The sequence below is a fragment of the Teleopsis dalmanni genome, chromosome 1 (genome assembly GCF_002237135.1).
Source record: "Teleopsis dalmanni isolate 2A chromosome 1, ASM223713v2, whole genome shotgun sequence".
In the NCBI taxonomy this organism is placed as follows: Eukaryota; Metazoa; Arthropoda; class Insecta; order Diptera; family Diopsidae; genus Teleopsis; species Teleopsis dalmanni.
This window is the reverse complement of record NC_051846.1, coordinates 77,965,255-77,978,386: the sequence shown is the minus strand read 5'-3', so window position 1 is coordinate 77,978,386 and position 13,132 is coordinate 77,965,255. Positions and strand designations below refer to the sequence as shown.

The following is a 13,132-nucleotide window of genomic DNA, read 5'->3' as shown; positions in this document are numbered from 1 at the left end:
ATATATTTTTCTTATATATTTAGTTATAGAGGACGTCCAAATTATTACAACCGTAACTATTCTGTTGGTGGAGGTTATAATCGTGGATACCGAGGTGGTAATAACTACCGTAATCGCACTAATAATCGCATGGGTGGTACAAATGGTAAACATTTTCTTTTAAATATTTTATTCATTTTTGTTAATTTGTATTTTTTTTTTAGATATGGGTAACTCGAATGAAAATAATGCTGCACCAGCAAATGACAACAATGCAGCTGCTAATTTAAAGAGTCAACAACCACAAACACCAATTGCAACCGGTACAGCCACAAATCCATCAAGCGCTATTTCCTCTGCAACAAAAAAGACAGTTGCACAAGAAATAAACACCCAAGCGCATATGACGCCGGTATTAGCTGGTAAATAATTTTTTTTATCTGTTCTTTATTTTGTTCTTTTTTTGCGTAAAGCAAATATTTATTACAAAAACCATATTTTATTTATATATGGCATTGTTACATTTCACAATACGTGATTCAACTCTACTTTCTTAAGTTTTTGCTTTTGTACATGTTTTTGTACTTGTGGGTTTCCAACCTTCTGGTGCAAGAAGGCAAGATAAAGACTGACGTTTTTGTTAAAAATTCTTTAATTTTAAATTTTCTTTCATAGCAGATTTATTGTGAAAATTGTCGCATTATTGCAAAAATTATTGCATATTGCATATTGCATTGTCTCACAAGTTTGCATATTTCAATTAAATTTCACACTTTATTATACGGTCTATCACTTAAATTAATATTTCATTACTTTATTAAAAGTTTTTTTTGTTTTTGTTTATGTTTTCGTTTTCATAAAAGTCTATGTTTTTTAAAGTATTCTTTCCCAAGCAGTTTATATGTGATATAGTCACTTTTATTGTGTAAACAATGTAATAAACAAAATTTTATTTTTAATGAAAAATTTATAAGTAATTTTCAAACTGTTTCTTTATTCAAAGAAATAGGAAAAAGCATATATCATTATTATCATTAATTGTAAAACATCTACTTCATCTTCTTTATATAAATTGGTAAGGAATTAAAAATATTAATGAGCAAATATACATTTTATATGTATACTATAGGGTGCGATTTTAGAATGATAACGTTTCGGATTTTACGGGAACAATATAGCATTTAGCCGAACAAATCTTTTATAAATCAATTTTTTTGTTAAAACCAGGGATGTTTTAAATAAATGTTCTGATTTTTAATCAAGTAAATACTTAATTCTAAATTATTTAATTTGATTTTTAACTTCTTTTTGTTGAAAAGAACCTTAATTCTTAATATAAACTATTGGTTTCAATAGAGAGGTTTTTTTTTTCTCGAACAGTAATTAAATTATTTATTTAAAATAATACTAATGTTTATATTAACTGCTTTTTTCCTTTTCTAGGTCAATAATATTTGCGAGCTTATGAATTTAAAAAATTATTGTTGTAAATAACAGCAATAAAGAAAAAATAAAAAATACTTTTGAGCTAAATGTATTTTTAACTGTTGACGTCCTTCTCTCCCATCTGAAAAATAAACACATTATATTGCAAAATAAAAAAAAAAAAAATTAATAAACGATATGGAAAACTACAATGGAAGGTGGTATCCAACTACCATTAACTGGCGCAAAAACAACGATAGAGGAACTGCAACAAATTGAAAATTGAATATATTATTACATAAAAGATTATAAAAAGTTCAAATTAGAAAAAAAAATCCCACATAAAAAGTTGTAAAAGTTAAGAGTTATATATATATAAATAGAGCATAGAGGAGCAAACTTTAATTGAATTAAAATACAGAAGAAATACAAAAAGCATTTAAAAAATATTTAAGAAACGACTTTTCATAGATTTATCTATATATATACGTATACTAACTATATGTTGAGCTGAAGTACGAATTATTTTAATATTGTATTAGAGATGCGGGGGGAAAATTTATTACAAAGAGAGACACATTGAGAGAGAGAGAGAGAGGCATAAAGAGAGAGAAAGAGTAAGTAAATTTTAAGTTAATGAAGTGTGAGCAAAAATTACAGTTGGTATTTTAAAAGTATTGTATATGCCAATGAAAAAAATTGTTAAATCAAATAATTGAATATTATTAATTACCTAATAAATTAATAAAACCTATAAAGCTAACCATAAAGATTCTAACAATTTTATGTTCGCATATTTGTTGCGAGTGTGTTTACATTGGTAGTTCGCTCTCTTAAATAAATAAATTTTTAACTCATATAATCCATAAATTGTAAACAAAAAAAAAAAACGTAGAAATTTAGATGTAAACTATAAGTGTACGTTTTATTAATGTTTCTTGGTTTTAAAAGAGAAGGGGAAATAAGAGGAAATGATCTAAAAAAAAAACAAAAAATAATAGAAACAAACTTTTGCCGTTGTAGCTAAAAAATAACTAATTTAAAACAAAATATTTATTTTATTATTATGAAAAGTGAGCGCCTAAAATATATGAAAAATTAAAAATAATAAAACAAAAAAGATTTGAAATTAACTTTAGACAAATTGTAAGTACTCAAATTTTGTATGAAAAGTGAGAATAAATTAAATTTCATTAAAACAATTTTTTTTGTTTAATAACTCCTCTATAACTCTAATTAATCTTCAAATATATTTATATATATTTTTAGAAAACGATACATTTTAAATAAAGTCTTATATTGTAAATGTGCTCACTATCATCCACACAATATGCAAACACATACAAACAAGTAACCACGAAATTAAAAAAAATGTATTTGAAACAAAAAAATTTGAAAAAAAAAAGAAATGAAAATCAATACAAACATTTAAAAGATTTATTAAATAAATTAAAATAAAACAAATATTTGTAATGCAAAAATGAAATTTACTCTTTTATTTGAAAAATGTTTGTAAAAAAAAAACTAGAAAAAAAATGCAAGATACAAAATCTATAAAAACTGTAAGTGAATATTAGAATTATGAGAAGCAAATTAAAATGAATTTGTTATAACAAACAAAAACAAAAAAAATAAAACTAAAAAAGGAATTTTATAAAGGCAAAATAAAAACAAAAATAAACAGAAAATAATTTTGCGAAAATATCATTAATTTAGACTTAAAGAGAAATGAGAATTAAAACATTTGCTTTTACTAAATAAAGCAAAGCAAAAAAATTAAAAATAAAAAAAGAATTAAAACTAATTTAGTGAAAAAGATTTTTGCATGAAAATTAATATGCAAACATAAAAAAAAAAAATACATAAATCTATTTATACGCATAATATACATACAAAATATAAGAAATAAAACCAATTTTTAAATTCTTACCAATAATAGTAAGTTCGTTGAAATAGTTTCAAAAAGATTGATTTCTTTATTGTTATATAATTAAATAAATACAAAAATAATATATTAAAGTGACAGAAGTATTTAATAAACAAAATTTAAAGTTGTAAGTTTGTATGGTAATTTTTGACGAATTTGTTTCAAAGCAACCAAATTATAAAAAAAAAAATAATTAGTTTTATAACAGAAATTACTTTTTTACATTAAAACCTAAAGGATTATACATGAAAATAATTTTTATTAGTTTACTTTTGTTGCCTGAACTTACACAATAGATAATGTGATCACTTTATTAAATTTAATTTATTTTACTAAGTATTTTTTGTGGGTTCAATATCACTTTAAATTAATTGTAAAAAAATATCACTGATCTCGTTGTTGTTGTGAGAACCTATGAGAACCTAAAAGCAGATAACACGAAAGGCTTTACAAGACGAATACATAGGTACTGATCTCGTTAATTTTTCTTAACTCTATCATAATTGAGGTTAGGTTAAAATATCAGTTGGTCTAATTTAGTTCTTCACTGAAACAAGTAACCTTAAATGTTACTTATGAAACCATTTCCGTATGATGTTCTTAATCTAAGCAATGTACAAATCTGTCAGAGAGTTTCTTATACATGTTCGCCTAAGACGCTTGCTCTGCTTCTAGCTAGAGCTGGAAATCTCAGAAGAGGCGTTCTTATTTGTTACACATCTTCACAATTCTTACAATACTTATAGAAGGAGCGTAACTAACTGGCTGACTGATATGTCTATTAAATTTTTACTATATATATAAATAATATAATATATATAGGTAATAATATAGGCTATTATTATTGCCCACTCCTCCATTCTTTCATTATACTCATTATCCTGCTGTTTACTATATTTCTATATCATAAAGTATGATAAAGTTCTTGCAATTAAAGAAAAAAATCAATTATTTTGGAAAGATTAGTTTACGTGAAACGGAAAGGTTGGGACTTTAGTTCGGACAAGGGAATTTTGATTAGGCTATACGAATTTTTATGTCACCTAAGGGAATTTTGTTTCGTCGACTAGGTGAATTTTAACTTGCCCATATGAATATTATGTCGTTTAGATCAGTTATTTAACGTGAACATGTAAGAACTAAGCCAGTATGGCTGTATGACAAGACTTGATATTATATTGGCTTAGAAATGTTCTTATTAAATATTGCTGGTCGTAACTTTCGTTGAAATATAAAAAAATAAGAGTGCTAACAATAAAAATATATTATTAATCTCATTTTAGTTTTTTAAAAATCTTTCAAATCTATATTAATTGTGTAACAGTACATCTGCTCTATGGGAGTCTAAAATTCTAATCATTACTTATCTACATTAATAAATTTCTTAAAAGACTTATACGTAAATAATGGATATATGAGTTAATGGATATATTTAGGTGGTAGCAAAAATTTTTAACAGGTCGTTACTTCAGTGTATACTATTATTAGTTCCTTGACGATTTTATACAAATATAATTAAGAATACTGTTTTATGCATTAGGGTTCCTAGTTAGAGCACTGGGTTTGTGGATTATTCTTATATTAACTGCTAACGAAAGATCTCAGAAAGTATTTAGAAAGATTTCTTACAGGATATACCTATATAACAATTTTTTATTGAAATACAATGGAAGTGATATAAATTAATAGTTTATTTAAATAATATATTCAATCAGAATTTAGAGACTCAGTTGTGTTCTGATGGAGATTTTATTCTAATATAAACTCCCTTAGCAGTTTATGTGTGAAAATTAAAAGAATAATTTTGTCAGCACTTATCGATTATCAGATTCGAAAAATACATTAAAGACCGTGCATTGAAATTGTTCAATATAATTGACAGTCACAATAATCCAACACTCAGCCTCCTGAAAATACACCGAAATCTGATAAACACAGGCAGATACAAAGACATCAGATCCATCATATTATAAAGCCTCGTATTCAGTTATTCTTAGTGTGACTCAAAACTGTCCACAGATAAAATAGAGTTTAGGTGTTGTATCACCAACTCAGACATCTGCATATCAATATATATATGACTTTCAGATCAAAATCAAAGCTAGAATGTTTTATATGAATACTTTCATTTAATAATCACATCGAGTAAAAATTGTTAAAGCTATTTCTATCTTATGTAGTAAACAATTATCTTTTTTTACAATGTTAAAAAATAAAGAGGTTTTTTCGAACAGTAGTGAACTACAACAACAAAAATTTTATTTTTTTATATTATTTGGATTAATTGAATTTTTGGCTGACCATACAGCTGTTTAGAGTATTGCCAAATATCCATCATGAATGGTCTTGGAAATAATTCTTATATTTAATTATTCGTAAATAATTATTTGTTTTTTTTTTAAACTGCAAGTTCCAGGACTCGGCCTCGGGTTAAAAATGTTAAAAAATAATAAACAAATACCAAACAGTGATTATATAATTCTTCAAAATGTTTTCTATTTTTATGAGTGTTTTTAAATTTTACTTTATATTATTATTTATTTATAGTGATGTGATTTTTTTTATTACTTTTATTACGTTATAATCGGATGAATTTTGAGAAACAATCTGTTTAAAATTTAAATTTTTAATGATCATATATTACCGAAATTATATTCCTTTTTTATTATTCTCCACATAACAGGGCAGAAATACTTAAATAATTTAATATTAAATATTATTTAATATTAATTGGAAAAGTTATTTATTTAATAAATTTAAATATTATTTATTTTCTCATGATCATTCTTTATGGTATTGTGTCCAAAATTGTTATAATTTACTTATATTAAATGGGAATAAATCAAAAATGTTTATATCGTAAATAGATTTTAAAATTGGTTGTAAGATTTGAAATAATTATTTTTTTTTTATGAGGAATATAAGTTCTATTATAACTATCAGTAATAGTCCTTCGACTTTAAATAGTTCATTAAAATTATTTATTATAATAATATTTTTTTTTTAAATAACTACAAAAAATAACTGGTTTGGTTGTGGAGACTACATTATTCGTCAAAGATTTTAATAAAGTGATTTAATAATTAGTTTCATTCAGGTTAAAAGTTATTTAAAAATTTTAGCTTTTAAAAATTTTCACTTTTATAAACTTTAACATTAACATTAACTTTAATATGTTTAATTTTTGTTAAAATCTGAATTAATTTTTAATTGTTCTAAGAAAAAATTGTAATCCAAAGGAAAAATATTACTTCTAAAGCCACTAACGCTTGTAATAAGAATGAGATAATACACATAAATAAATGCAAAACTAAATATGGAACCATATATTCAGATTTATATTATATAGAAAGTAAAACTAAACAAAAAAAAAAGAAATAAATTTTAAAATATTTTATGAATGGAATTTTATTGTTTGAATTTTTATTTATTTTTAGTGAAAAAATATAAAGCAATATAGGCAAACAGGACAAAGGAAATGGGGTGGGAACCTTGCCCACGTATAACATTTCCTAATAAAAAGAATAGGATTAAGCAAGTTTCCGGCTTGTTCAGAATTACCCCTCAATTTCTCGATTTCATTGCTCGTTTTTGTTCGTCAGTTTTTATAAAGGAGAATTTTCCAAATGTGGCCCACTCTGATCCACTTTCTGGATATGCCCATAAATATTAGATTGGGTTTAAAAAATATTAAATATTATTAGTGAAATTATAGCTTTGTTTAGGAATATAGATACACTGTGTTAGTACCGGCTATTAGAGTTACAAGGGACATCTGATTAATAAAAATTAATAAAAATCATCAGAAAAAAATGCTGTAACCGTTTTATGAAATGCAGTTCGTACTCCACTACATTATAACATAAGTAATATATTTATAATTATTTATTTAAGTAATAGGCTATTAAACCACCACGACCCAAAAGTTCAATTGTGCGTCTAAAGGCCCAACTAGGACAATTTTAGACTATTCATCTTGTTATTGTTGTGGGCTTAATTTTACCTTGACTTGGGACTAATATCCCGCATCCAAGGTAATCGAGTCTACGTCTTGTCACCGCTGGGCAGTTGCATAGAACATGTTCTGATGTTTCCTTTTCCTCATGACAGAGTCGACAGGAGTCACTTTCTACCACACCTATAATTTTCATGTGGTAATTAAGTCTACAGTGTCCTGTAAGAAGTTCAGTGTAGATTATATTTATAATATAATTTAAATCAATATTGTTAGTACAATTTATCAAAAAAAAAAATTCCGCAGTAAGGCAGGCTCTTTATGTACAATGCCTCTCTATATTTTGCAGTCCTATTGAATATAAAATAAATATCTATCAGATAAAAAAGAAGGCATTTATTTTATATAAATCATCTAGACAATTATAGCTAAACGTTATGATCGGTATTTCTAGAACAAATAGACTAATTTTTCAGCTAAAGGCCGGTAGTTCGTTATTAAAGGCGAGAATAAAGTTTTGATGAAACTTGCGTTCGGATATGTGAATATCTGACTCCACACAATCTTAAAACTAAGATTTATTATAGATTCATTTCCAATTTCATGGTCAATGAAAGCATGTAGTTCAATTGAAACTGTTACACTAATACCAATTGTTTTCTTGAGAACTAAAGAAATACTCCGATAACGACAGTATAGGAAATCTGATAAGGAATGTAGGATAAACTATTATCTATACATATAAAACCTTGTTGGTTTTATAGAGAATACAATGAAATCTCAAAAAACGTATTTTTTCGACACTGCTGCACAAATGAAAGTTACTTAGTTTTGTAAATTAGGTTCGATTCCTGTATTCACTTTATGAATCCATGAATGGAGCACAATAATGTTTCTATAGGCCTTGAAAGTGGAAAGTATTTGTTTGTAAAGGAAAAAGGAAAAAGATATGTACGTGTTGTGATTGAATTATGTGATTGAATCATTACAAATGAATACCCAAGAAATGGGTGGTTATCTTCAAAAATGGTTGTACTAGCTTAGTTAAACATTGCTTTGTATAGTTAGAAGTTAGATATAGTGCCAGCATAGTTGAAAACGTCAAAACAGTATATGAATTGGACAATCATTGAGTAAGAATCATGGAGCTTACTAAGTCTTTGAGTATATGACTGTATTTGGAACGCTACTTCTCTGTTGCAATAAATTACGGTATTTGAAATACTACCTCTCTCATATAATGAAATGAGAAATAAGAAATAAGTAAGGTTAAATGGATATATAGAGATGCGGGTAAAAAATCTAAATGAATCACAATTTCATTTTCATATCTAATAAATAGCACGTAAATAATTATTATGTTTTAAATGAAGCGTTAAGTCTAAGATGTACCTACAATCACACACTAGCATCATAAATGCAGAGTTTAATTATAATACATTATTATATATAAAGTCTTTCTTTCTTTCAAAATTTTTAATTTTGTAAATTAACAAAAATAAAAAACAATGCAATTTTTTTCTTAAATGTTACTTATCGCGTTGGCAATTGGTTGGTGACATTTTAACCGTTAGAGTTGATAAATGCATTTCTTATCAAACAACCGAATGCATGGAAGATCAGGTTAGAACTGCATATAGATTAGCACAATATTTCTTCGTATAAAAACTCATGGAAATCAATAAAGATCGCACACTTTATTCTAGAGAGTCAAAGCATTAATTGAATTAAGCCAGACATGTTGGACTTAAGTGGTAAAAATGTTGTTTATGTGGGTGGATTCAGTGGAGTTGGCTATCAGGTTTGCCGTATTCTGATGCAGAAGAAGATCAGTGTATGCATCTACATTTCAAAGTGATTATCGGAACGAATTGAAAATATAATTGTTTTTCTATTACAGCATTTATTTGTCTGCAGTCGCATGGAAAATATGGAATTATTAAAGGTATTGCAGGATATTGCACCTACGGTTAATGTAGTTTTTGTAGGTGTTAATATTTTGAATCGAGTAAGCATTGAGAAGGCTGTTGCGCAAATAGTTGGAGTAGTAAAACATATTGATGTCTTAATAAATGGTGTTGGTGCTTTGGCTGATAAGGATGTTGAGACCACAATTGGTCTTAATTTGGTAACAGCATTTTCCAACACTTATTTATAAACAATATTGAGTATTCATTTTTTTATATCACACAGGCTGGCTTAATTAACACCACATTTGCTTGTTTGCCTTACATGGATAAAACTCAAATGGGTCATGGCGGTGTTGTGGTGAATATTGCTTCAGTATTTGGCTTAGAACCTGCTACCCCATTTGCGGTATATGCCGCTGCTAAGCATGGTGTAGTTGGATTTACGCGTTCTATGGGCGAATCGCATTACTATCAGAAAACAGGTGTTTGCTTCGTTTGCGTCTGTCCTGGTCTCACTTCAACAGAATGGATGGTTAATTTACGTGAAAATGTAACTTGGGAGCATCATTCAGATGAATGGTTGAATCTTGTAAGTGATTCTAAACATCAGACTCCAGAAGAATGTGCTAATGGTGTAGTCAAAGCTGTAGAAGTGATGAAAAATGGTGGTGTCTATATTTGTCAATCCGGACAAATTAAGGAAGTTCAGCCTACAACTTATTGGCATATGCAATAACATAATTATAGAAAAAGTTGTATGATTTTAAATAAATGGTGATGAATTAATTATTGCATTGGGCTATATCACTATTTTTAGTTATGTTCAAAATTTAAATAAAGTCAAATAAGTTACTTCTGATATTTAATACAAACATGTGCTGTTTATTAATATAAATCAATAAATAAGTCTGAGGCACGAAAAAAATTCAGTTTATACATAAACATATTGTCAGGAGAATCTAAACTGCGTTTTGCTGACTTTTAGAATCACTCTCATTTCATAGTTACTAGATGTGAAAAATTATTGCTGTGATCCAACAACAGATCGTAGATCTTCCGTAGATCGGTAACTACAAAGAATTGTACGGATTTGTTGGCCTTAACTTATATTAAATTCCGATCTGTTGGCTCGCGTACAATTCAAATACAAGAAACAAAAAAATTCGGCTAGGCAAGTGTTGGGGCAAAACCATATCGGCCAGGTGTTCCAGCCTTAACTTGCAGAAAACAATAGACCACGAGCTAAGTATAGACTATTTCTAGAATTATATCATTTTCCATTTATATAAAAAATAAAAACGAACTTACAAATGATGTTTTGTGTGATTGATTTGTACCGTGCATTAGTTAAGTTTTTGATTCTAGATAATAAATTTGTTACCATTCTCACTAAGTCACACTTGCAGTTGTGTTTTTCAATAATTTATAAAAAAATTTGTAATTTCTAATACAAATTATAATTATATCATAAGAAAGTACATTTCGGAAGTTCGTTTCTCTCTAGATCTTTCAAAATATACATGTTTGATCCCTTTGGACGTTCTTTATTAACTATCGTTTTGATTTCAGTTTATAGTTGAGGAACCAGATTACAGCTATCATTACATATTTGTATGTAATTTGTACATTTACGATTTTTAAAAACCATATTATACACTTTCTTGAATCTGATTGTTCTACATCGGCAAAAATGAACAGTCAAAATGCTTTAGGTGTGGCAATCGCAATCTGTCACATATGTTTTCAAAGTTGCAGAATTGTATTCTGAAGTCCTCAGGTTTTGAACATTAAGTTCTTCTTATAATTAGAGTTGGACTTCTCGTTTACAAGAATGGGGAAACAACACATTTTACAGCACCGACGATAAATAAAGAGTTTTAAAGAATAGCCAATTACAAAATCAGGAACTTATAACGAAATACTTTTTGAGTTCGTTTTGTTGGTTTTTAACATTAAAGACGAATTATATAGTTAAGATTTTCTAATGTACTTATTCAAAAATAAATTGTATTTATTTCACCAAAAATTATTTCCATATCTTATATAAAAATCCATATATTAACAAAATAAATTATTTTATATAAATCATTCAAAGGTCGGAGTCCACACTACAGGAAATTCCAATTCCTTCAATGTACCCAAATCAATTAACCAGACAGAACCATTTTTACCAGACTCAACAGCTTTAACTAAGCCTTTAGCACATTCCGTAGCTGTTTGTTTCTTAGCTTCGGCAAACCGCTTGAGCATGGGTTCACACTTTTCAAAAGTTGGATTGTTGTATGCAACTCCTAATAAATTGGTTTCTGTGAAACCGGGGCATATTGTAATAAAGCCTATACCAGTAGTATGATAATAGAATGGATTCTGAAAAACATGAAAAAATCAGAAATGGACGCGATTATTAAAATCTATTAAAACTTACCGCTAAGCCACGGGTAAAAGCGCTAACTCCAAATTTACTTGCTGAATATACGGCATACATGCCAGCTGGTTCTATGCCAGCTACAGAGGATATATTAACAATAAGTCCACCTTTGCCATTATTTAATTTACTCATATATTTCATAGCAGTTAATGTACTGTGTATTAGCCCCAACTAAGTGTTGAAATATTAAGAAATAGTTCTTATGAAAAGATTTTATGACTTACTAAATTAATTTGTATAGTCAGTTCGATAAGACTATCATTCATAATGCCACACCCATTCACTATCACATCAAAGTGATCTATTTTATTTGCAGCTTCATTGTATGCTGCTTCAATGCTATTTTTATCGGTAATATCCATTTTTATATAAAAAACATTAGATGCCGTATAGGTGCTCCTCAAATTCTCCAGCACAGCTGCATTTTCGTGCAAATCAAAAATCGCCAAATTCTTTTAAAAAAATATGTCAAGAGTTACTTTCTTATAAATAATTCTTGGCGTATATAATACCTTTATGCCTTTCTGTAGAAATTCTTCAATACATTTGGAACCAATACCACCGAAGCCACCCAAATAAACAACATTCTTGCCACTTAAATCCATTTTGTAATATCGCTAGAGCAATTAGTCGATGCAAAAGTTAACCAACGTATAATCGCACTGCCTACCACTTAAGAAATATTTTGGTAAATTTTATGTTATTTGTGCAAAAATATATTATCTTGTTTTGGAGAGCTTGAGTTTAGCATTGACTTCTGATAAGCTTTGAAAAGCTACATACTACAGAATAACCAAATATATCAAAATATTTGTAATTTATTTAAATGATCAACTCAGTGATCTGTGTTTTCCGGCAGTATTATTGGTTTCTTAGAGCGCAATAAATACGAACTATATATATTATGTATAGAGTGTTAGAAAATTTATAACTTATTATTTATATATTCAGTGTTTTGGTATGATAAAGACGTTATTTATATTACTCCTACTTCTATTCGATTTTAAATGCTGTATAAGCAATATGAAGAATCTAGAATTTTGTAGATTAAGAATTTAAGCTGCCGTTGAACAGTACATGTGGCGTGACTAGTTTAATCTAATGTTGGAAACGATGATCCGTGCAGCAAATTTAAACCGCACTGGCACAACATTCTACAAAAGTGTGTTGCTGGCCTATACACCCGCACCGTCAGTGTGGCATTTTCCAATTTAGAAAAACAAGCGAATCAAATGGATCTTGCCGTTAATGAAGACAAAATAAAGTTAATAACCAAGTTGTAAAAGACTTTGTTTATTTGAGAACCAGCGTAAACACCAATACTAACGTCAGCCTCGAGATTCAACAAAGAATCTCTATTGGCAATAGATATTATTTCGGGTTAAAAAGCCAATTGATAACTAAAGCAGTCTCTCGACAAACATAAATCAAAAATCACGCTCTATAAGTTTCTTATCATTTTTCTCCTGCTGTATGATATAGAAACTTAGACAATTACCAACAGTGAT

General features: G+C 27.7%; 3 protein-coding genes across 3 annotated transcripts in view; 2 read left to right on the top strand and 1 right to left on the bottom strand.

The window, feature by feature from the left end:
* Positions 1-1,483, top strand: part of LOC119685558 (uncharacterized protein DDB_G0286379-like) — a 4,924-nt gene extending 3,441 nt beyond the window's left edge. The window contains exons 2-4 of the mRNA XM_038099878.1: positions 24-145; positions 204-401; positions 1,423-1,483. Of these exons, the coding sequence (XP_037955806.1) occupies positions 24-145; positions 204-401; positions 1,423-1,430 (328 nt within the window). The 3' untranslated portion in view covers positions 1,431-1,483. The remainder of the gene's footprint in view (positions 1-23; positions 146-203; positions 402-1,422) is intronic.
* Positions 1,484-8,973: 7,490 nt separating this feature from the next.
* On the top strand, positions 8,974-10,068 carry LOC119670922 (development-specific 25 kDa protein-like). The gene is made up of 3 exons (XM_038081369.1): positions 8,974-9,120; positions 9,187-9,414; positions 9,480-10,068. The coding sequence occupies exons 1-3, from the start codon at positions 9,025-9,027 to the stop codon at positions 9,930-9,932; spliced, it is 777 nt and encodes a 258-aa protein (XP_037937297.1). The 5' UTR covers positions 8,974-9,024; the 3' UTR covers positions 9,933-10,068.
* Positions 10,069-11,224: 1,156 nt separating this feature from the next.
* Positions 11,225-12,395, bottom strand: LOC119671191 (alcohol dehydrogenase-like). The gene is made up of 4 exons (XM_038081745.1): positions 12,137-12,395; positions 11,849-12,076; positions 11,622-11,795; positions 11,225-11,563 (listed from the first exon to the last, which is right to left on the bottom strand). The coding sequence occupies exons 1-4, from the start codon at positions 12,227-12,229 to the stop codon at positions 11,282-11,284; spliced, it is 777 nt and encodes a 258-aa protein (XP_037937673.1). The 5' UTR covers positions 12,230-12,395; the 3' UTR covers positions 11,225-11,281.
* Positions 12,396-13,132: the final 737 nt, after the last annotated feature.